At 46.4% G+C, this 23,040-nt stretch overlaps 1 protein-coding gene across 6 annotated transcripts in view; it reads right to left on the bottom strand.

Moving 5' to 3' along the window:
* RAD51AP1 (RAD51 associated protein 1) overlaps positions 1-23,040 on the bottom strand; it is a 67,986-nt gene that overhangs the window by 25,996 nt on the left and 18,950 nt on the right. For all 6 annotated transcript variants that reach the window (XR_013270355.1, XM_077469417.1, XM_077469419.1 and 3 more), the window contains exon 4: positions 12,937-13,046. Coding sequence is in view for 5 of the 6 variants with exons in the window: in XM_077469417.1 (XP_077325543.1) it covers positions 12,937-13,046 (110 nt within the window). In the remaining variant the exon portion in view is untranslated. The remainder of the gene's footprint in view (positions 1-12,936; positions 13,047-23,040) is intronic.

Here is a 23,040-nt window from a genome sequence, read left to right on the forward strand (position 1 = left end):
GCATTCCGCCCCTGCCCACCGGGGCCGACCAGGGTTGGCAGAGAGTGAGCCGTGCCCACCGCACTTCTGCACCTGATTACCGCCCTTGAACCGGCACTATGCCCTACAGCTTGCTTCCCTGTTCTGGGTGATTACTTGCTCTTGGGGGATATGCCGCCTGATCGAGGTGGGAGGGTTTCCCTACCAGGACTGTATGTGGACGTCGGCCACTTCTGAAGGCAACTGGAACTTGCGAGGCCGTGGGTGGATCACCCATGGCCGTGTGGCTCGCACCCTGGCGCCTCTTTGGGGGCCCCTGCCTGAGGCTGGACCTTGCTATTTTTACTTTTTTGTTCTGAGTCCTCTATTGGTGTTGCCTGTGTTCTCATATGATTCATTCAATTGCGTTTCACTTTTTTCTCTCCCTCCCCTTGCCCTTTGAACATGGTGGGCTTACGGTATCCCCCCTATGGGCTTTACCGAACTAGCTTCAGATTTATATTGTTCTAGGCAGGCGTTTTACTGTTTTATGTATTGGATGATTTGATTTATATATTTTTGTGTTTAGGTGTCGGCACCGGACCGCGGGGCGCTGCTTCGGACCTGTAAGGTGGGGTTTGCGCCCGGTTGCCCGAGTCCCGTCCCCTTTTTTGAGCGGGGGCTGCCCGGCGCGGGGCCCTGGCATCCGCGCCCCTGGTGGGGTGGGGGGCGCGGGGGCCCTGTGGCGGTCATGTGCCCCGCTCGCACACGGCATGAAAATGCGTGCACTACTAGCTGCTATCAGACAGCTTTTTTTCTGGTTCTTTTTGTTTTTCCCACTACGGTGGGGTCTTTCCTTTTCTTGTTTCCTTTCCTTCTCCTTTCCTTCTCTCTTTCGCCTCTCTTGTCTGCTGCCTCCACCTCTTCTGCTCCCCTTCCCCCTGTCCAGCGGCGGTCCGCCTCTGTGCTGCATCGGTAATGTTATGGTGTTCGCGGTTCCTCCTCTTGTGACCCCATGGCTACTGTGAACCTTCTATCTTTTAATGTACGGGGCCTTCATGCCCCGGGGAAGAGACATAACTTATATAGGGAGCTGGACCGTTTGCGGGGGGACGTGGTCTTCCTCCAGGAGACCCACCTCACGCAGACGACCCTAGTTAGACTACATTCACCAAAGTACCCCATGTGGTACTACAGCCTCTCCGATATTCCTAAAGCAAAGGGTGTGGCCATTGGGATCCGTAGGGGAACCGCGTTCACATTTGAGGAAATGTTGAGTGATCCTGCGGGACGTTTTCTGTTTCTCCGGGGCACCCTGGGCAGCATGCAGTGTACTCTGGCCACTTTATATTCCCCTAACAAGAATCAAGCGAGCTTTCTTGCCTCCACACTCAGCTCCCTGCGGAGTTTTGCACGTGGATGCATCCTACTGGCGGGCGACTTTAATGTTCCCCTGGAACCTACTTTAGACACCTCTAGGGGTGGTTCCTCGCTATCTAGCAGAGGGTTGCGGTTTATACGCTCTCGGCTCCATGACCTGCAGTTGATGGATGTCTGGAGAATTAATCACCCGCGGGAAAGGGACTTTACCTATTTTTCCTCCGTCCACCAAACATATTCTAGAATCGATCTAAGTTTCATTGATCACCAACACCTACCGCTCATAGTGAAGTCAAGCATTGACTCCTCCCCCCTGTCCGATCACGCACCGATCTCCTTAACCTTCAAAGTAGAATCCATACCCCTGAAATCCACTAACTGGAAATTGAACGAGGACTTGATAACAGAGGAGGCAGATAAAAAGGTGATGGGCGACAATTTAGAGTTTTATTTTAAGACTAATGTAAGTCCTGACATTTCGCCGGGCGTGTTATGGGAGGCCCACAAGGTGTTTATTAGGGGTAAGTTCATGGAATTGGGCTCTAGGAAAAAGAGGGAGCGCATGCTACACCAGTCTACCTTGTTGCGTGACATTACGGACTTAGAACGCCAGCATAAACTGAACCAGACTCCGGCCCTTTTCCACGCCCTGACGGAGAAGCGGGAGACCTTGAAGTCCCTCCTTCATTTGGACCAAAAGCGACGCTCTCGGATAGTAGCCCACCGATTTTATGAGTGGGGGGATAAACCCAGTCGGTTGTTGGCCAACTCGGTGCGACAGCGTAAAAATGCGGCGTTTATTGCTAAAGTTAAAACCCCCTCGGGAGACCTTGTGTTTGATAACCCCCGAATAGCCCGGACATTCAGGGACTTTTATCAGCGTCTGTATCAGGTGCACCGGGACGTTCAAGATAGAGATACACGGGGACGCCTTATTAGTGACTATCTGGCCCGTGCCGCCCTCCCGACGCTCTCCGGGGAGGTTTTGGCTTCTTTGGAGGGTGAGTTTACGGCTGAGGAGCTTCTGGGCGCCATGAAAAGCATGGCTTGTGGTAAGGCCCCGGGTCCAGACGGCCTCACGGTGTCTTATTATAGAGCGTACGCTGACATACTGCTCCCTTACTTGACCAATTATGCTAATGTGACCGGCGGGGACCTTCGCCCGGAGACCACTCATGCCCACATCACTGTATTGCCTAAGGCGGGCAAGGACCCTAGTGACTGCGCGAGCTACCGCCCTATCTCGCTCTTGAATATTGATGCGAAGATTTACTCTAAAGCTATAGCGAACAGGCTGATCCCCTTGATACCACAGTGGATCTCACGGGATCAGACGGGATTCATCCCTGGGAGGGAGGCGCGGGATAATTCTCTCCGCACGCTTTCACTGATGGCGTATGTGCGGCGGACTTCCCAGCCCACCCTGTTACTCTCCACGGATGCTGAGAAGGCGTTTGACAGGGTGGACTGGGACTTCCTTATGGCGACGCTGGCGCACCTGGGCATTGGTCCCTCTTTGCGCTCTAGGATATCGGCATTGTACCACTGCCCTACGGCTCAGATACGGATTAATGGCACCCTTAGTGACCCCTTCACCTTATACAATGGCACCCGACAGGGATGCCCGCTCTCGCCAATTTTATTTGCGATCTCCCTGGAACCCTTTCTCTCCCTTATCAGGCGGAACCCGAGTATACATGGCGTGTTGATAGGTAGGACGGAACACAAATACGCGGCCTACGCTGATGATATATTGTTTTATGTACAACAACCGTTGATCACCCTCCCCAACCTTATGTCTGAGTTTACGGCCTATGGCTCGGTCTCGAATTTTAAAATTAATATGTCCAAATCGGAACTGTTAAACATCTCTGTCCCTGCCAGACAAGTGTCTCACCTGAAACGGAACTATCCCTTTACTTGGCAATTGCACTCCATGAAATATTTAGGCATTCAGCTTACGCCCTCCCTATCGTCCCTTTTCCGCGCTAACTTCCTACCCCTGCTCAACACACTTAGGTCGGATATCCAGAAATGGTCCCAGCTACGACATTCTTGGTTGGGCAGAATTGGGCTGGTTAAGATGAATTTGCTGCCCAGGGTGCTCTTCTTGCTTCAGATGGTCCCGTTTGGGATACCGGTGGGATTTTTTACTATCTTGTCGTCTTTGGTATATCGGTACATTTGGAATAGGAGAAGACCCAGACTGCCTAGATCCCTTCTCACCCGCCCTAAATGTAAGGGTGGCTTAGCAGTGCCAGACTTTAAACTTTATTATAGATCCATTGTGCTGACTAGGCTTTCAGATTTGAAATATTGCAAAGACACGAAACTTTGGGTAAATTTAGAAACGGACCTCTGTGGCGCTGAACCTTCCACACTGATGTGGATCCCGAGGAAATTCCGGACTCTTTTGCCTACCACGTTACCGCTAACGCGTTCATCCTTGATGGTATGGGACTCTATCTGTAGGTCGCATGGCTGGCTGTATAACTCCCCCCTGATGCCCTTGGTGGGTCATGATTTCTTCCCACCAGGTAACATGGACCCTCAGATTCATCCGTGGCGGCTGGGCAATTGCGCCTACCTACATCAATTCGCCGGCCCCTCCGGCGTTTTGTCACTTTCTTCCATCATGGGTAGTTCCCCCATATCCTATATGGACCGCTGGAAACATCATCAACTGTTGAACTTTGTTCGCTTGCTCCCAAAACCCTTGCGCTCTCTGGCAGAGCTTACTCCTGTGGAAACTGCATTTGCCGACCTTAGCCCGACTGAGAGGCCGGTTTCATACTTTTATCAGGCTCTGCTGTCCCTCACTTCTACTGGTACTCCCACGTTCCTACGGTATTGGGAAAGGGAGCTGCATACGGATCTATCACCGTCCCAGACATCACAAATCTTGACCCTGGCTCACACATCCTCCGGATCCTCTAAAGCATCAGAAATGGCATATAAGCTTTTGACCAGGTGGCACTACACACCTGTTGTATTACACAGGTTTTCTCCTCAGTCCTCCCCAATGTGTTGGCGGGAGTGTGGGGAGGAAGTGACTCATGCTCATATTTGGTAGTACTGCCCGAGGATCCACCCATTTTGGTTGGCGGTTCTATACTGGATTAAAGAGATCCAGGGTTGGGAAGTTCCTAACGATCCTCTTCCACTGCACGGGGAAGCCAACGGGCCCTTATAAAAGGTCGATCACACCGCACCTCCTAAACGCCGCCAAAACCCTCATCCCACAGTTCTGGAAACTGAGGAAGATCCCCACACTCCGGCGTTGGTTACTCAACGTGGATACCACCTATTACATGGAGGACATGACTCTCTCTCTCCGGGGTAAATCTGAGCTGGCGACAAAGATCTGGACCTGTTGGGTCGCCTTTAAATATTCCTCTAGCTATGCAGCTATAATGTCTCAACCAATGTGATGTGATCATATCTCTTGTTCTTAAAGTTTCTGCTGTAATTTTGGAAATTGTTTATCAGAGGTAGACCTGCCTTCCTTCCCCCCCCCCCCCTCCCCTCTCCCGCATCCCCCCTTATTTCTCTATATCTCTCTCTTCCTTTTCTTTACTCTCTTTCTTTGTTTAGTGTATTCTCTCCTTAAAAATGGAAGAGATGGGTGTATTTGTTTTACCGCGGAGGCTGCGTGTTCCAGCAGCGGTGGTCTCTGCCTCTGAGGGCTAGAGCCTCGTGGGCAGTGGATTTTTCTGACCCATTGTACCTAAAGATGTAATAACACTGTCCCCGGTATTGGTTATGTATTGCTTGATATGCTGTTGTACATGCTTCTCTTCTTCAATAAACATTAATTAAAAAAAAAATGAAATTTGGTTACAGTGACAGTAATTGTCATTCAAAGTGTGAGAGCACCAAAAGCTGAAAATTGGTCTGGGCAGGAGGGGTGTTTAAGTGCCCAGTAGCCAAGTGGTTAAACCCCAAAAAGAGGGGCGTGACCTCCGTGTCCCACGATGTACTCGAAAAAAAGGATTTTACAGGTAAGCCGTTATAAAAAAACTTGCCATCTGTGTCCCGTGATCATACATCACAGGACACAGAGCACCACGGTAATCCATATGTGGGATGTCCCATAGCAATGCTATTTGAGGGGAAGGAGACACAACCCGTAGGGCACCCCCAGACTTGGACTTATACTGCTGCCTGCAGAACACTGCGCCCAAAGGCGATATCCTCATGCCTTCTTACATCCACCTGATAAAACTTTGTGAATGTATGTACTGAAGACCAAGTTGCGGCCTTACTGATCTGAGCCATGGAGGCCTGGTGACGCACTGCCCAAGAAGCACTAACTGCCCGTGTAGAGTGCGCTTTGACTTGAAAAGGGGCAATCTTACCCCTTAAATCATAAGTCTGAATTATAACTTGCCGAATCTACTTAGCGACAGTGGATTTAGACGCTGCCTGACCTTTCTTAGGACCTTCTGGCAGTATAAATAAGACATCAGTCTTCCGGATCTGAGCACTCATCTTTAAATAGACTTTGACCGCTTTCACTACATCAAGACAATGTAGTGACTTCTCTTCCCTGGAACATGGTTTTGGAAAAAACAATGGTAGGACAATATCTTGGTTCAGGTGGAAACCTGAGACCACCTTTGGCAAAAAACCCGGACGAGGGCGCAACACCACTCTGTCCTCAAATAATCAAGCATGGCTCTTTACAAGAAAGAGCAGCCAATTCCGAAACCCTCCTTGCTGAGGATACAGCAACCAAGAACACCAACTTACTTGTCAGAAGGACTAAGGGAATATGCTGTATCGGTTCAAATGGCTGTTTTTGGAACACTGACAAAACTAAGTTCAAATCCCAAGGGCTCAAAGGTGATTTAACTGGCGGATGAATCTGCATAACCCGCTGCATAAAACCCCAGACTAAAGAATGTGTAGCAAGCAGTCTGAAATAAAACCGATAAAGCTGAAAATTGTCCCTTAACAGTACTCAAGGCCAAATTCATCTCTACCCCTAATTGTAGAAAGGCAACACTTCTGCCTATGATATACCTCCGAGGGTGCCAACCCTTGGATTCACACCAGGAAACATAAGCCCTCCAGACTCTATAATATATAGTTCTGGAGGCTGGCTTCCTTGCATTAACCAAGGTAGACATAACTGACCCGGAAAGCGCATGTTTCTTCAGAATGTGGGTTTCAATAGCCAGGCTGTTAAATTAAGTGTTCGTAAGGTAGGATGGAACATCGGCTCCTGTGAGACTAGGTCTGGCCTTAATGGAAGAGACCATGGATCCTCCACAGCCATCTTTAGGATTTCTGCATACCATCACCTTCTGGGCCACGCTGGGGCTACCAGAATTACCCGCTTTCTTTCCAGCTTCATCCTGCAAAGAAGTTGTGGCAGCAACTGAATAGAGGGGAATGCATAAATCAGAGAGAACAGATCCCATAGTGTCACCAGTGCATCTGTTCTGCATGCGAGTGGATCCCTTGTCCTGGACACAAAGTTGACTAACTTCATGTTGAATCTGGACACCAGAAGATCTATGTCCAAAGTCCCCCATCTTTGGCAAAGAGCACAAAAAAAGGTTGGGGTGAAGGGACCATTCCCCCGGGAATAACTGCTGGCGGCTCAGGTAGTCTGCCTGCCAATTCTCTACTCCTGAAATGAAGACTGCCTACAGGCACGGAACATTCATTTCTGCCCAAGTTAGAATATGGTTCACTTCTGTCTATGCTGCTAGACTACTGGTGCCCCCTTGGTGATTGATATAGGCCACAGCTGTGGCATTGTCGGATTGGATCCTGACAGGACAATCCGTAAACCTGAAAGTCCAGGCCTTCAGGGCCACACTGCCCGAATCTCTAGGATGTTGATGGGCAAGGCTCTTTCGGTTCTTGACCACTGTCCCTGGACAGTTGTCTTCTGTAGTACCTCTCCCCATCTGTCGTTACCACTTTCCAGATAACTGGTCTGAAGGATTTTCCTTTCAGCAGATTCTGGGTTAGTAACCATCAACTGAGGCTTTGGGACACCCTTGGGGACAGCTGCATTGGCAAGTCTAAAGTTTGGATCTTTTTGTTCCAAGCAGACAGGATACTGTTTTGCAACAGTCTCAAATGGAACTGTGCAGAGGGAACCACTTCGAATGAAGCCACCATCTTTCCTAACAACCTCATGCAAAGGCGAATGGAGGGATCTCCTTTCAACCTGACCATCCGCACCAGCTATCTTATGGAGTTGATTTTTGCCTGAGGCAAGAACACCTTTTTCTGGGCAGTGTCTATGATCAGGCCCAAATACTCCAGCCTTTTTAGCGGTTTTAAGGAAGACTTCTCTAGGTTGAGAATCCAACCCAGACTTTCCAGATAACTGGTTGTAATGTGTACACTTTGCTCCAAACGAGTCACCGACTGGTCTATTAGCAATAAATCGTCTAGGTACGCCAAGACTGTTATGCCCTGTGCCCTTAATCTGGCTAGAGGTGGGGCCAGTACTTTTGTGAACATTTGGGGTAATGTAGCTAGCCCGAAGTGCAAGGCTACTAACTGAAAATGCTACTGTTCTACCTTGAACAGCAGAAACCTTTGGTGAGCAGGAAATATAGGGACATTCAGATATGCATTCCTGATGTTGATAGACACCAGAAGTTCTTCGCCTTGTAGGATAGAAACCACTGACCTGATCGACTCCATGTGAAAGGAGCGGCTCTTCAGGAATTGATTTCGATTCTTTAGATCTAGCATGAGTCTGTCCTCTCTATTTGGTTTGGTACCATAAAGAGGTTTCAATAAAACCCCAAACCTTGCTCTTCTGTGGGGATTTTTATGAACACCCCCTGAGCCAGTAATCGGTCTAGTGCCCGAAACAGAGATGGTCTTTTCCCTGGAACGTTTGACGAGATGGTGAAAACTCCAGAAATTCTAGTTTGTATCCTAGAGATACCGTGGAGATCACCCATCTGTCCTGAATTTCCTCTTGCCAGATTTCTGAGTATTGCAGAAGTCTTCCCCCACTCTGGCGAGGGAGGGTGCCCCTTCATAATGAGGCTTTAGAACTCTGCTTTGCAGGTTTCCGACCCCAGGCCTTCTTTTGTACCTGGGCCTGACCCTGAGGTTTTCCTCTAGAGTCTGGCGGCGGAGGTCGTCGCCACTGCCTAGAGGAAGCCCCTGGTGCAGGGGAAAGAGTCCGCTTAAATGAAGGGCGTTGTAACTGTTGTACCTCCCGACCCCATTGTTCCCTCAGGGGGGAGAACAACATGCCTTTTGTTTAGGATTAAAAAAATCCCCCCTAGCTGCTGAGACCACACACGTGCTGTTTTTAGCTGGACTGAGCTGACTGAAAAGCAAAGTATCAAGGTATGTGCATTTACTCCCTCTCGTAGAGACTTTAAGACATGACAACATTTTACTCATGGAACGAACAACCATAGGGGGACTTTTTACAGTTCCTAGGCTTCTTCCCTTACCTTATCCTCGCTGCAGGATACTGCTGTAACAGGCAGATCCAAACTTCGCCCATCATGGCGGGCTGCGTTGGCAAACCTTCAAGGACCGGGTCCCTTTTATAGGGGTTCCACTCCTTTGGATCTGTATTAGCACCCGCCAGGAAAAACTTTAGGTAATGTGTCATGACCAAAGCCCTGGGTCCAGCCCTGCAAAGAGAGGCATTACAGGCAAAAGCTCGTGCTTCGTATACAAGGCTCGGGTACCATCCACCATCGCCTTAGTGGCACCTTGGATGGATCCTGTCTATGGAGGTTGTATAAATCCAGCACGGATCCCACCAGGAGCTCCCCAGAGCATTGCTTCACTCGTGACCAACACCTTAGACACTGGCCAAAAAAACGGAGGTACTCCTGGTAGGAGGAGGGGTTATATAGGGAGTGAACTTCCTGTATTGGGTATACCAGTGTCCATACCTTGAAGGTGCCTATATAGTGATTACTATGGTGCTCTGTCTCCCGTGATGTACGATAAAGAAACAAACTTATTTAAATAAAGAAAAGGAATTGGCGATGTGTATGAAAATACCTGTTCTGTCTGATAGAATGGAAACAAATGAAAAAGAGACTTGATGCTCAAGGCACGGTACAACCCCTCCGGATTTTACAGGCAGGCCAGGTAATACAGTAAAAATATGAACTTTACTAGTATACATACAGTAAAACTGCATAAGCAATAATAATAAATAAAAAAAAGTATCAAGTTACAATGTACCCAAATTATACATTAGCTTCCCTAAATGCAATTCGGGGCTAGCATATGCACATACTGACGATGAGGCCTGACAGACCCAGACACTGTAGTCCTTCTTCAGAGGCTTATGTCATATTGGGTTATGAATATTCTATAATGTAAATATAGTATATTAGTAACATAGTAGAATATTATAACAGTGTATCAAAAAAAGAAAGCATATGTCTTATATCAAACAGAAAAACCAGCAATAGAAGTTGTACTTACAAAAATGATGGAGCAAATCGTTAATACAAACAACCAGGCATCTGATGGTCAATGATCCCGCAGATCAAATATGTGGCCTTGGTGGACCCAGATGGTGATACAGGGCAGGAGGGTGTTACATAGTTACATAGTTACAAAGGTTGAATAAAGACACCAGTCCATTTAGTTCAACCTGAGTGAGTGTCTACAATTGTCCCTATCCCTGTACATTTCACACTTACATTGGTCTCTACCCCTAAGGAGCCCACACTCCAAGGTCCCCATTTATATACTAGGGCCAATTTTGAACAGAAGCCAATTAACTTACCTGTGTGAAGGAGAGGAAACAGAGGGACGGCCACTATCCCAGCTACAAGGACCCTAGGCATAGGAGCGTAGCTCCTGCCAAATTGTGGCCAGCAATCAACCGACTTATTGATTTCAGTTTAGGCACTCTGGCTCAAAAAGGTTCACCATCACTGCCCTATAGGAAGTGATGTAATTCAATTGAGTCACAAGGGGGAGGTATCTCTCTTCGTGCATAAATCGAGCAGCAAGGAGACCGTAAATTACGTCCTTGATGATGCCCTGTGGGAGAGGCAATTTCTGGTAGCATAACCAAAGATGTCACTTTGGTTGCAACGCACGCCGACTAGCAGTGAACCCAGAAGAGCCCTACTATCACAGATGAGCCTGTTTGCTCTGATACTTTGTAAGTGTTATTTTAATGGATCCAATATACATTTAAAAAATGTAATACACAATGAGAACGCTCTCTTTCTGTTGAGCCTGGTGGAGATTTGAGCTGCTGATATAAGCAACAGATTGGAGATTTATAAGAACATAGAAGAATTTATGGCACCCCTATCACCAGATATAAGCGACTTATCCCCAGACTGAAAATCCGAGGGTCCATTTTTTTCTAGTGAGTGAGGGAACAAGAAGAGTGTGTGCCACACTGCACAGCATGTTTACCTGAAGCACTTCAGCACTTTTATTATGAATTTTGGAGCACCAAGCACTTTATTGGAGGATGGTTGTTCATTGAATGGATCACAATTAAGACTTTTTGTTATACTAGTTAATATTTTTTTCTTCACTGCACATATTTTACAAGGTTGGCTTAACTGATGTATTTACTGTATGCGCTGTGAATGTTGGCAATTAATATAAATCTATAGCCATATAGCTCCCTCCTGTCCTCTTTCCAAATCCCAGAATGTTTTGTATTTTATGAATTCATTAAAAAATATGAAGAATTCTGTGAAAGGACAGGAGAAACGAGGAGTGGGCAGTAGCGTTTCTGCTATGTAGGAGAGCTGTATCATTCTTATCGGTGTATAAGCTGTGCCATCAGTGTTCTGCTAAATTGTAAAATGTGAATAAAAGAGAGATCCAGGATGTGACATACAACTCACTATATGCAACGATTAGTAAACCAGCAGATTCTAAACACGGATATATTTCTTGGAGTTCTTCTTCTTCTAAGGAACACACATGAAATCTTCAGGCGTTTGCAACATTTTATTTACTGTATTTAATTTGCATATAACACACACTTTTTTCCCCTGAAAATAGGGGGCAAATCATGAGATAGCGTACCTCTGAAGGGAACGAGCATCGATGGAATTCGCTGAGCCACCATCTCCTGTTTACACGGCTCTCACGTCACACACAGTCCCACTTCCACCACTGGCATTGGTCCAGTGTTTGGTCTATCACAGGTGCTGGTCTAATGCCAATGGCGGAGGTGGGACAGTGTGTGTGTGTGTGTGTGTGTGTGTGTGTGTGTGTGTGTCTACCGAGTGAGAGCCAAGCAAACAGGAGATAATGGCTCAGCGATTTCCTGCACTGTTCAGGCTGCATTGATGAAAGATGGTGAGGCTGCAGATGAGCATTGAGGCTTAAAATGGGCATTAATCAGGCTGCATTGATAAGATGTGCTGCAGATGGGCATTGTTCAGTTTGCATTGATGGGAGATGAGGAGGCTGAAGATGGGCACCGACCCTTATTTTAATTCAAAGTTGTTTATTTTAAAAAAAAAATAATTTCCCCTGAAACGTGCGTGTTATACAGTACGGTATATACTTGAGTATAGGTCGATCCGAATATAAGCCGAGGCCCCTAATTTACCACAAAAAAAAATGGGAAAACGTATTGACTCGTGTATAAGCCGAGTGTGAGACATGCCTGTCCATCCCTGTGTCCAGCCCTGTGTGTCCAGCCTGCCTGTGTCCCGAGCCTGTGTCCTTCTGCACATACGGCGGCCATGCCAGGATCGCCGCACCTCTTCTCGTCTGTGACAGACGGCGGCCATTCCACTGTTCAAAAGCCGCGCCTCCGTCTGTGATAGGCGGAACACTCAATTTCCCAGCAGTCTGTGTTCCGCCTATCACGGACATCCTCTCATCCTCGTCCGTAGTATGAGGATGAGTGGATGTCCGTGATAGGCGGACCACTGACTGCTGGGAAATTGAGTGTTCCGCCCATCACAGACAGGGAGGCGCGGCTTTTGAATAGGGGAATGGCCGCCGTCTGTCTGCTCGACACGCTGATCGGGTAGACAGACGGCGGTGACTCGAGTATAAGCCGAGGGGGGCACTTTCAGCCTAAAAAAAAAAAAAAAAGAGGCTGAAAATCTCGGCTTATACTCGAGTATATACGGTATATAATAGCTGGGGATGCACTGATACCAGTTTCTGAAGACCAGGTAATTACCGATTACCAATAACTGATGGGAAAACTGCACATATTTCATTTGTAGAGAAATTAGTTTCACATCAGTTCTCATGTGTGTGTTTCAGTGAGTTTTTACAGCCTGTTAACATATGTGCGGGCTGGCCATCATACAATTTGAAAAAGAGTCCTGTGCGGTTTCAGTCTGATTCAGGTACGATTTGTAATCTCAAATTACAATTCGCATTGGACTCGCACCTGAGCCTCTGAACAAAAACGCACCGGACCAGGCTCTGAAATCGCATACTGCAAGCCGGCATGCACATTTGTGAACCGAGTCTGAAGGTGTCGGTTTTACTATCGGTGCATCAGTACTCATGCAAATGCTTAATATCGTCGCTGATACAAGGCTACTAAAAGCAATATCTGTCGGACCTCCTTTCCATGCAGAACTACAAAAACTAGTCCTACAGACGACCATTAACGCATAGTAAGCATACCGGTTCTGGGAGTATTTTCATCATTTTCTATAATCACTGATGTTTTCTGTACAGACAATGCCAAAGCGACTTCCAGATCTCTCTGGTAAATTTTTTCATCCAAAGGCAACCTAAAAGAACAAAAAAAAAAAAAAAAAAAGTGTAAGATAAGGTCCTTATAAAAGCCACTAAGTGAGAATTCTATTCAGATGGTATGGGAAAAAAAAAACACTATGAGGCTAATGTACGAACCGAATCTAAATAAAAACTGAGCAGGATTTACTTCATTGATCCAATAATTTGAAAAGGAAATTGTGGTTTATTTTAATGGCACATCAAAGCTTTATTGCCAAATAAGCTGCGCTATACTGATCCGATAAGTGCTATGTGAAGCAAATAAGTGAATAGATAAAGCATGAAATCAAAAATATTAACAAAGTGCAGACAGGGAAATGCATATACTAATGTTCAAATATTAGTCCATCATCCCATCAACAAAAAATGTTTTGCTTGTAATCTCCAACGTGTTTTAAACACACCACACCGATATAGGAAAAGTGTCATCAGAGTTTGCAGGAAAAAAGAGGACTTCCACCACCAACACTACTGCCGCTTACCAGCTACACTGATCCCATCTCAGAGACCAGATATCGCCAAATCAAAAACGCTTCCTCTGAGTCAGGACTGCATGGAGGGTGTACCTGAATCAGACTGAAACCGCACAGGACTCTTTTTCAAATTGTATGATGGCCAGCCCGCACATATGTTAACAGGCTGTAAAAACTCACTGAAACACACACATGAGAACTGATGTGAAACTAATTTCTCTACAAATGAAATATGTGCAGTTTTTGATTTCATGCTTTATCTATTCACTTATTTGCTTCACATAGCACTTATCGGATCAGTATAGCGCAGCTTATTTGGGAATAATTATTTGAATTGTGGGTATCTCATGGTTAAAGCTGCTGCTGCGTTTATAATTCACAATTTTTTGTAATTATTGTTTTATTACTTTACATTAAGTTTACATAGGAACAGCGCTGTATTTTTTAGGTTTTTACATCAAAGCTTTAGTTTGAATGAGGATACTCAATATCTTTAGTACGTTAACCCTTAAATCTTGTTTTTTTACTATAAAATGTAAAAATAGCAATATCTCTTCCCCTCATTATTATACGCATTTTGATTACCTTATAATTTTGTGGGAGCCATTCTTACGGGCTGCACAGAGCCCAGTTTACACCAAGTGTCTCATCAGCGCTCTGACTGGTACTCCGGCAGGGTTCACACTGGTGCCTTGCGGGAAGCACAGCGTTTCCTGTCACGGTTCCCGCATCACACCTGACTCGCAGAGAGTTTACACTGCTCTCTGGGAACAGCTGCGGGTGTCAATATAAAGTAAATAACACCCCCAAATTGGTTCACAGAAATCCAATTCCAGTGCGACAACAAAAGGGTGCTACACCATTTGGGTGCGAATGTCATGCGATTTTACCCATACAAACTGTATGGCTGAATTCGAATTGCACAGACATTACATATGATGTGTACAGCAATGCGGTGCGAATCACATACGATGTCTGGCATTGCATAAGTGTGAACCCAGCCCCCTCGAGCGGTTAACACCACACTGCTCTTCACAAGAACATAGTCAGGTTTGTCATTCGGCCAAATAAAACGCCCATGGCTATGCCTATACACACTGTAGCAGAGTGTCTCAAAGGGAGCCTGGAAACGTTCTGTTCGGGATTTACAGATCTCCAAGGTTCCTCTCACTTTGGGTTTTGCACCTCTCCCTTTTGGCAACTCCAGACATCCCAAGTCTCCCGTAAGGTGCAGGAATCTCCCGCATTTGGGCTGTGGCTCCGACACCCGCAAGTGCCCTGCGAATCCCGGGCGGCAGTGGGTTCACAGCCGGGGATGATCGGAGCTGCGGGAGGGACAGCTGTAAGCACTGATTTCCCTGTATAGCTTTTTAGCCGTCGGCTGCTTGGCCTCCTCTCCCTCCCGTGACTGTCTGCTAAAAAGCTATACATGGAGATCAGTGCTCACAGCTTTCCGGCCTGCCCCCGGTCATTCCCAGCATTTCCTGTGTGCTCCTCTGGCTGTCCTCCTCCAGCCACTCCTCTGGCCCCATCCTCCTCCTGCTTCCCTCCTCTCCCGCCGGCTGCGGGGAAGGTGTCCGGTTGGAGAGTGGGGGAAGGGACTGGTAAATATGTAATTTACCCTCCCCTTCCTTTTCTGAAATGGACACAGTATGCTAACGATTGCTCCTGCGTCCTGTGAAAACTGAACAAGAAAACTGTGTGTTACTCTGCTTCAGTTTATGAATGGACAGGAGCCGCTGTCTCCTGTTCATATAGCTTCAATGCTGAGAAAGGGGGACTAGAGAATCTCTGTCCTTAGTCCCTTTCTCTGTCTAAAAGGGGAGATGTCAGGGGTCTATTTAGACCCCTGATATCTCACCTTTTAGATAGGGCTGATTAAAAAAAAAAAATGCAATAAACATTAAAAAAAATTTATTGTAAAAAAACAAAAAAAATAAATTATGAAACATTAAAGCGGGAGTCCGCCGGGAGTCCTCCGTTTTTTTTTTTTTAAAAGCCAGCAGCTACAAATACTGCAGCTGCTGACTTTTAAAATAATGACACTTACCCGCCCAGCGCGTTCGCGGTGTCGGCACCCGAAGCCGATCTCTCGATCGTCTCTCGGGTGCTGCCGCCGCCATCTTGGGTATGGGAATCAGGCAGTGGAGCCTTTCGGCTTCATTTCCCGGTTCCCCACTGCGCATGCGCGAGTCACGCTGCGCAATAAGGATGGTCCCCGCTGTCTCTGGGATCCGTGTGTTTCCCAGCAGGCAGCGGGGGACCTTCGGAAAGGGGCGTAGATTCTGCGGAAAGGGGCGTACCTTCTGCAGAATCTACGCCGAAAGTGGGTGCAGATACCTGTACTGTACAGGTACCTGCACCCCCCTCCCCCCTGAAAGGTGCCAATTGTGGCGCCGGAGGGGGGGAGGGTTCCAATGAGTGGAAGGTCCACTTCAGGGTGGACCTCCGCTTTAAATTGTAAAAAGACTATATAAAATTAACTACTGAAAACACCCCCCCTTCCCTACCAACACTTTCCACTGCCCCAACCCCCTCCCCCCAAAAAGTATTGTGAAAAATAAATGTAAAAAAAATAAATAAAAAACTACTGACATCATCCACTGCCTTACTGACACTGTCCACTGCCACATACCTCCATCCCCACCCTCTTCCCTAGAAGCACTGTGAAAAGTGTATTTAAAAAAATAAACAACAAAATTGTAAATAAAAAAAAAAATTATAAAAACAAAAAAATAAATAAACCCTGTCCACTGCTCTTCTGACACTGTCCATTACCCCCCACCCCTCCCAATCATTCTGAAAAAAAAAAAAAAAAAAATCATTTTAAAAATAAAAAAAAAAAAAAAAAAAAAAAAAAAAATCTGGCACTGTCCATTGCTCTACTAACACCATCCAGTGGCTTCCAAAAAGCATTTAGAAAAAATGGGGAAAAAATTACTAAAAAACAAAAAATTTAAAAAATAAAAATAAACAAAGAACTGCCCTACTGACACCATCCTGCACATACTACCCACCGCTGTACACGCTACACACCTCTCCTGCACAAACTACCCACCTCCATACTATCTTCTGCACATAATACCCACCGCCGTAAACGCTGCACTGTACATTCCCTATTTAACATGACTGCATTCTGCACTATGCAAGTAATCTCGGACTCTATTAAACCACACCCCATTTAAGCCACGCCCACATTTTTTTTTACATAACAATCTTCCTCAATCGCACCTTTAGCGTTACTTACAATTCTACTTCCTCTTTCTTTCTCTGTTGGGGCCCCCCCCCCCCACCCCCAAGGTTCTGTTCTTGGACCTCTCTGATTTTCAATCTACACCTCCTCCCTGGGTCAGCTGATAGCCTCCCATGGCTTCCAATAACCATCTCTACACTGATGACACACAAATCTATTTCTCTGCCCCTCAGCCGACTTCCTCCCTCTCCTCATGTATCACTAATTTACTAAGAGATATATCAGTCTGGATGTCACACCACTTCCTCAAACTCAGTCTATCCAAAACCTAACATATAATTTTTCCTCCACCACATGCCCCTTCCCCCGATCTCTGTCAAAATCAATAGCACAACCATAAGCCCATCCCCACATGCCAAGGTCCTAGGTGTAGTTCTGGACTCTTCTTTCAGCCCCATGTCCAAATCTTGCCGCCCTGTTCTAACCAATGATACCACAAAGCTCTTAATTCACTCCCTGGTCATTTCTTGCCTTGACTATTGCAACTCCCTCCTCATTGGCTTACCTCTATATAGTCCATCTCCCCTTCAATCCATCATGAATGCTGCTGCCAGGCTCATAAACCTTACCAAATAACTCTGTGTCTGCTACTCCTTTCTATCATTCCCTCCACTGGCTTCCGCTTACCCAAAAAATTAAATTCAAAATACTAACAACTTACAAAGCCATCCACAACTCTGCCCCCAGCTACATCACTGAAAAAACTCACTCAAAAGACCAACCTAAGCGTTCTCTTCGTTTCTCTCAAGACCTCCTGCTCTCTAGCTCCAATGTCACCTCCTCCCATGCTAGCTTCCAGGACTTTTCCAGAGCCTCTCCAATCCTATGGAACTCTTTATCCCAACCTGTATGATTATCTCCTACTCTATTGGCTTTTAGACAATCCTTTTAAACTTCTCTTCTGAGAAGCCTACCCTACCCACACCCAACAACTGTATTTTCATTTTCTCCATCAGCTCACCCCCAACAGTTATTACCTTTTGCATCACTTGACCCTCTCTTCTAGATTGTAAGCTCTAATGAGCAGGCCCTCCGATTCCCCTGTATTGAATTGTATTGTAACTGTACTTTCTGCCCTCATGTTGTAAAGGGCTTCACAAACTGCTGGCCCTATTATAAAACCTGAGTAATAAAAATCATCAGTTAGTTGGCTGATTATTGTTTAAATTTATCGAGTAAAAACCTTAAAAGAAAAAAAAGGGTGGAGTGCAATTTAGTTAATATGTAACGTGTAAAAAATATGCAGTGATAAATATAGAAGACCAGCTAAAAGGAAACAAAGGAAAAAAAATAAAAAAAATAATTAAAGACACAAACAAACACTTTTGCAGATTTTAAAGACAGAACTGTAAAATAATATCATACATTATAATAAAGATACCCAGAAGTAGGATTTACAGGGTACTTTAACTTTAAGGCCGCGTACACACGGGCGGACTGTTCGCCCAACCTTGTCCGCTGAACAGTGTTTGGGCGGACAGTCCGCTCGTGTGTGGGCTTTCAGCGGACAGTTTCAGCGGACAGTTGGACGGACAAAGTCTTTCGGAAATTCCGAAAAACTGTCCGCTGAAACTGTGTTTGAGCGAACAGTCCGCCCGTGTGTGGGCTTGTCCGCTGTACTTTCGAAATGAGCGGACTGTTCCCGCTCGGAAAGTCCGCCCATTTCGAGCGCGTGTACAGGTAGGCGGGGCCCGCGAAGGAGACGTCGCGGGCTCCGCCGCCTGGAATGGGCTTAAAGGGGAACCCCAACGCCGAAAAAAATCGGCGTGGGGGTTCCCCCCAAGTCCACACCAGACCCTTGTCCGAGCACGCTACCCGGCCGGTCAGGAAAGGGGGGCGAGCGAGCGCGCCCCCCCTCCTGAGCCGTACCAGGCCGCGTGCCCTCAACATGGGGGGTGCCTTGGGGAAGGGGGGGCCGCGCGGCCCCCCCACCCCAAAGCACCTTGTCCCCATGTTGATGAGGACAAGGGCCTCTTCCCGACAACCCTGGCCGTTGGTTGTCGGGGTCTGCGGGCGGGGGGCTTATCGGAATCCGGGAGCCCCCTTTAAGAAGGGGGCCCCGGATACCGGCCTCCCACCCTATGTGAATGAGTATGGGGTACAATGTACCCCTACCCATTCACCTGTGAACTAAAGTACAATAAAAAACACAACACAGAGAAAAAATATTTTATTGCACAGCTCCGGGGGTCTTCCGTCTTCGGGGGTCTTCTCGCCGGACTCCTCCGCTATGTGTGTGTAGCTCTTTTGCTAGCGGAGGAGTCCGGCTTTCTTCCTCCCCGCCGCCGGCCTCTTCTCCCGACTTCGGGGGTCTTGTCCCCCTCTTCGGTTCTTCTGCCGGGCCACCGCGCCTTCTTATAGCTCTTTTACAGGCGGTGGCCCGGTCTTCTGTCGCCGTCTTCCGTTCTTCTGTCGCCGCCTTCGGTTCTTCTGCCGGGCCACCGCGCCTTCTTGTAGCTCTTTTACAGGCGGTGGCCCGGTCTTCTGTCGCCGCTGTCGTCGCCGCCGCCGCCGCCTTCCGTTCTTGTTCTTCTTCTTCTCCTGGAGATGTTGACTCGACGAGCTCTCCGGCCGGAATGCCAGAGCCGCGCTGTGCGGTCACTTATATAGTGACAATGGGGCGGTGTCACATGGTATATGTCACATGGGTTGGTCACATGGTGACCCCGCCCCCTTACGATGTCATAGTCCCCATGTGACATCAACCCATGTGACCAACCCATGTGACATATACCATGTGACACCGCCCCATTGTCACTATATAAGTGACCGCACAGCGCGGCTCTGGCATTCCGGCCGGAGAGCTCGTCGAGTCAACATCTCCAGGAGAAGAAGAAGAACAAGAAGAAGAACAAGAACGGAAGGCGGCGGCGGCGGCGACGACAGCGGCGACAGAAGACCGGGCCACCGCCTGTAAAAGAGCTACAAGAAGGCGCGGTGGCCCGGCAGAAGAACCGAAGGCGGCGACAGAAGAACGGAAGACGGCGACAGAAGACCGGGCCACCGCCTGTAAAAGAGCTATAAGAAGGCGCGGTGGCCCGGCAGAAGAACCGAAGAGGGGGACAAGACCCCCGAAGTCGGGAGAAGAGGCCGGCGGCGGGGAGGAAGAAAGCCGGACTCCTCCGCTAGCAAAAGAGCTACACACACATAGCGGAGGAGTCCGGCGAGAAGACCCCCGAAGACGGAAGACCCCCGGAGCTGTGCAATAAAATATTTTTTCTCTGTGTTGTGTTTTTTATTGTACTTTAGTTCACAGGTGAATGGGTAGGGGTACATTGTACCCCATACTCATTCACATAGGGTGGGAGGCCGGTATCCGGGGCCCCCTTCTTAAAGGGGGCTCCCGGATTCCGATAAGCCCCCCGCCCGCAGACCCCGACAACCAACGGCCAGGGTTGTCGGGAAGAGGCCCTTGTCCTCATCAACATGGGGACAAGGTGCTTTGGGGTGGGGGGGCCGCGCGGCCCCCCCTTCCCCAAGGCACCCCCCATGTTGAGGGCACGCGGCCTGGTACGGCTCAGGAGGGGGGGCGCGCTCGCTCGCCCCCCTTTCCTGGCCGGCCGGGTAGCGTGCTCGGACAAGGGTCTGGTGTGGACTTGGGGGGAACCCCCACGCCGATTTTTTTCGGCGTTGGGGTTCCCCTTTAAGCCCATTCCAGGCGGCGGAGCCCGCGACGTCTCCTTCGCGGGCCCCGCCTACCTGTACACGCGCTCGAAATGGGCGGATTTGCCTCCGCCTTACGTGGGCGAGTCCGTTCATTTCAAAAGTTGAGCGAACTGTTTGCCCAACCTTGTTCGTCAAACAGTCCGCTCGTGTGTGGGCAAGTCCGCTCATGCAAATTTTGAGCGGACTGTTTGATGAAACTGTTTGCCGAACAAGGTTGGGCGAACAGTCCGCCCGTGTGTACGCGGCCTAACTGGGAGCGATACATGAAGCTACATGAACGGTGGAGGAGGGGATATAAATCTTTTTATATTAAAGGATAAGTTCACCTTTGGAAACGTTACATGTTCCACCCGATTTTAGGGTGGAACATGTAAAATGTTCCCAGTGTCGCAGCTGCCGCACGCTGCCCCCCCGAGCTCTGTATACGAAGTATAAGTCCTGGGAGCCTTAGCTGCTGTCGGCTTATAGTTCTCAATGAACAAGCATGGCGCTGTAGTAGTTCATTGAATGTTCTTGTTAGGGAGTAAGAGTGTATTGAGCTGTACGTGTGCTGCACTACATGTCAGTATTCACAGTGCAGAACACATACAGATCAGTACACCCTTCACACATCTCACAAATTCACATTCACAAATAGAACGAGGATCTAAAAATAGACCAAAGTGTTTGGACCAGTATCTAAAATAGAACGAGGATCTAAAAATAGAACTATTTTTAGATACTAGTTCTATTTTTAGATCCTAGAACTAGGAACTAAAAATAGAACAAAGATCTACAAACAGAACGAGGATCTAAAAATAGAACAAGGATCTAAAATTAGATCAAAGTGTTTGGAAGAGGATCTAAAAATAGAATGAAGATCTAAAAACAGAACTAGAATCTAAAAATAGATCAAGGATCTAAAAATAAATCACAGTGTTCGGACCGGATCTAAAAATAGAACGAGGATCTAAAAATAGATCAAAGCGTTTGGATCAGGATCTAAAAATAGAACAAAGCGTTTGGACCAGGATCTAAAAATAGAACGAGGATCTAAAAATAGAACAAGGATCTAAAAATAGAACAAGGATCTAAAAATAGATCAAAGTGTTTGGACCAGGATCTAAAAATAGAACGAGGATCTAGGATCAAAAAATAGAACAAGGATCTAAAAATAGAACAAGGATCTAAAAATAGAACAAAGCGTTTGGACCAGGATCTAAAAATAGAACAAGGATCTAAAAATAGAACAAGAATCTAAAAATAGAACAAAGCGTTTGGACCAGGAACTAAAAATAGAACAAGGATCTAAAAATAGAACAAGGATCTAAAAATAGAACAAAGCGTTTGGACCAGGATCTAAAAATAGAACTGGGATCTAAAAATAGAATGAAGATCTAAAAACAGAACTAGAATCTAAAAAAAGAACGAGGATCAAAAAATAGAACAAGGATCTAAAAATAAATCACAGTGTTTGGACGAGGATCTAAAAATAGAACAAGAATTTAAAAATAGAACAAAGCATTTGGACCATGATCTAAAACTAGAACAAGGATCTACAATATAGATCAAAGTGTTTGGACGAGGATCCAAAAAGAGAACGAGGATCTAAAAAGAGAACGAGGATCTAGGATCTAAAAATAGAACAAGGATCTAAAAATAGAACAAGGATCTAAAAATAGAACAAAGCGTTTGGACCAGGATCTAAAAATAGAACTAGGATCTAAAAATAGAACAAGGATCTAAAAATAGATCAAAGTGTTTGGACCAGGATCTAAAAATAGAACGAGGATCTAGGATCAAAAAATAGAACAAGGATCTAAAAATAGAACAAGGATCTAAAAATAGAACAAAGCGTTTGGACCTGGATCTAAAAATAGAACAAAGCGTTTGGACCAGGATCTAAAAATAGAACAAGGATCTAAAAATAGAACAAAGCGTTTGGACCAGGATCTAAAAATAGAACGAGGATCTAAAAATAGAACATAGAACAAGGATCTAAAAATAGAACATAGAACAAGGATCTAAAAATAGAACATAGAACAAGGATCTAAAAATAGAACATAGAACAAGGATCTAAAAATAGATCAGTGTTTGGACCAGGATCTAAAAATAGAACGAGGATCTAGGATCAAAAAATAGAACAAGGATCTAAAAATAGAACAAGGATCTAAAAATAGAACAAGGATCTAAAAATAGAACAAGGATCTAAAAATAGAACAAGGATCTAAAAATAGAACAAGGATCTAAAAATAGAACAAAGCGTTTGGACCAGGATCTAAAAATAGAACGAGGATCTAAAAATAGACCAAGGATCTAAAAATAGAACATAGAACAAGGATCTAAAAATAGATCAGTGTTTGGACCAGGATCTAAAAATAGAACGAGGATCAAAAAATAGTTCAAAGTGTTTGGACCAGGATCTAAAAATAGAACGAGGATCTAGGATCAAAAAATAGAACAAGGATCTAAAAATAGAACAAGGATCTAAAAATAGAACAAGGATCTAACAATAGAACAAAGCGTTTGGACCAGGATCTAAAAATAGAACAAGGATCTAAAAATAGAACAAAGCGTTTGGACCAGGATCTAAAAATAGAACGAGGATCTAAAAATAGA

This window comes from Lithobates pipiens, unplaced genomic scaffold, assembly GCF_037356315.1.
Source record: "Lithobates pipiens isolate NorthernLeopardFrog02 unplaced genomic scaffold, aLitPip1_a1.2 Scaffold_8, whole genome shotgun sequence".
Lineage (NCBI taxonomy): Eukaryota > Metazoa > Chordata > Amphibia > Anura > Ranidae > Lithobates > Lithobates pipiens.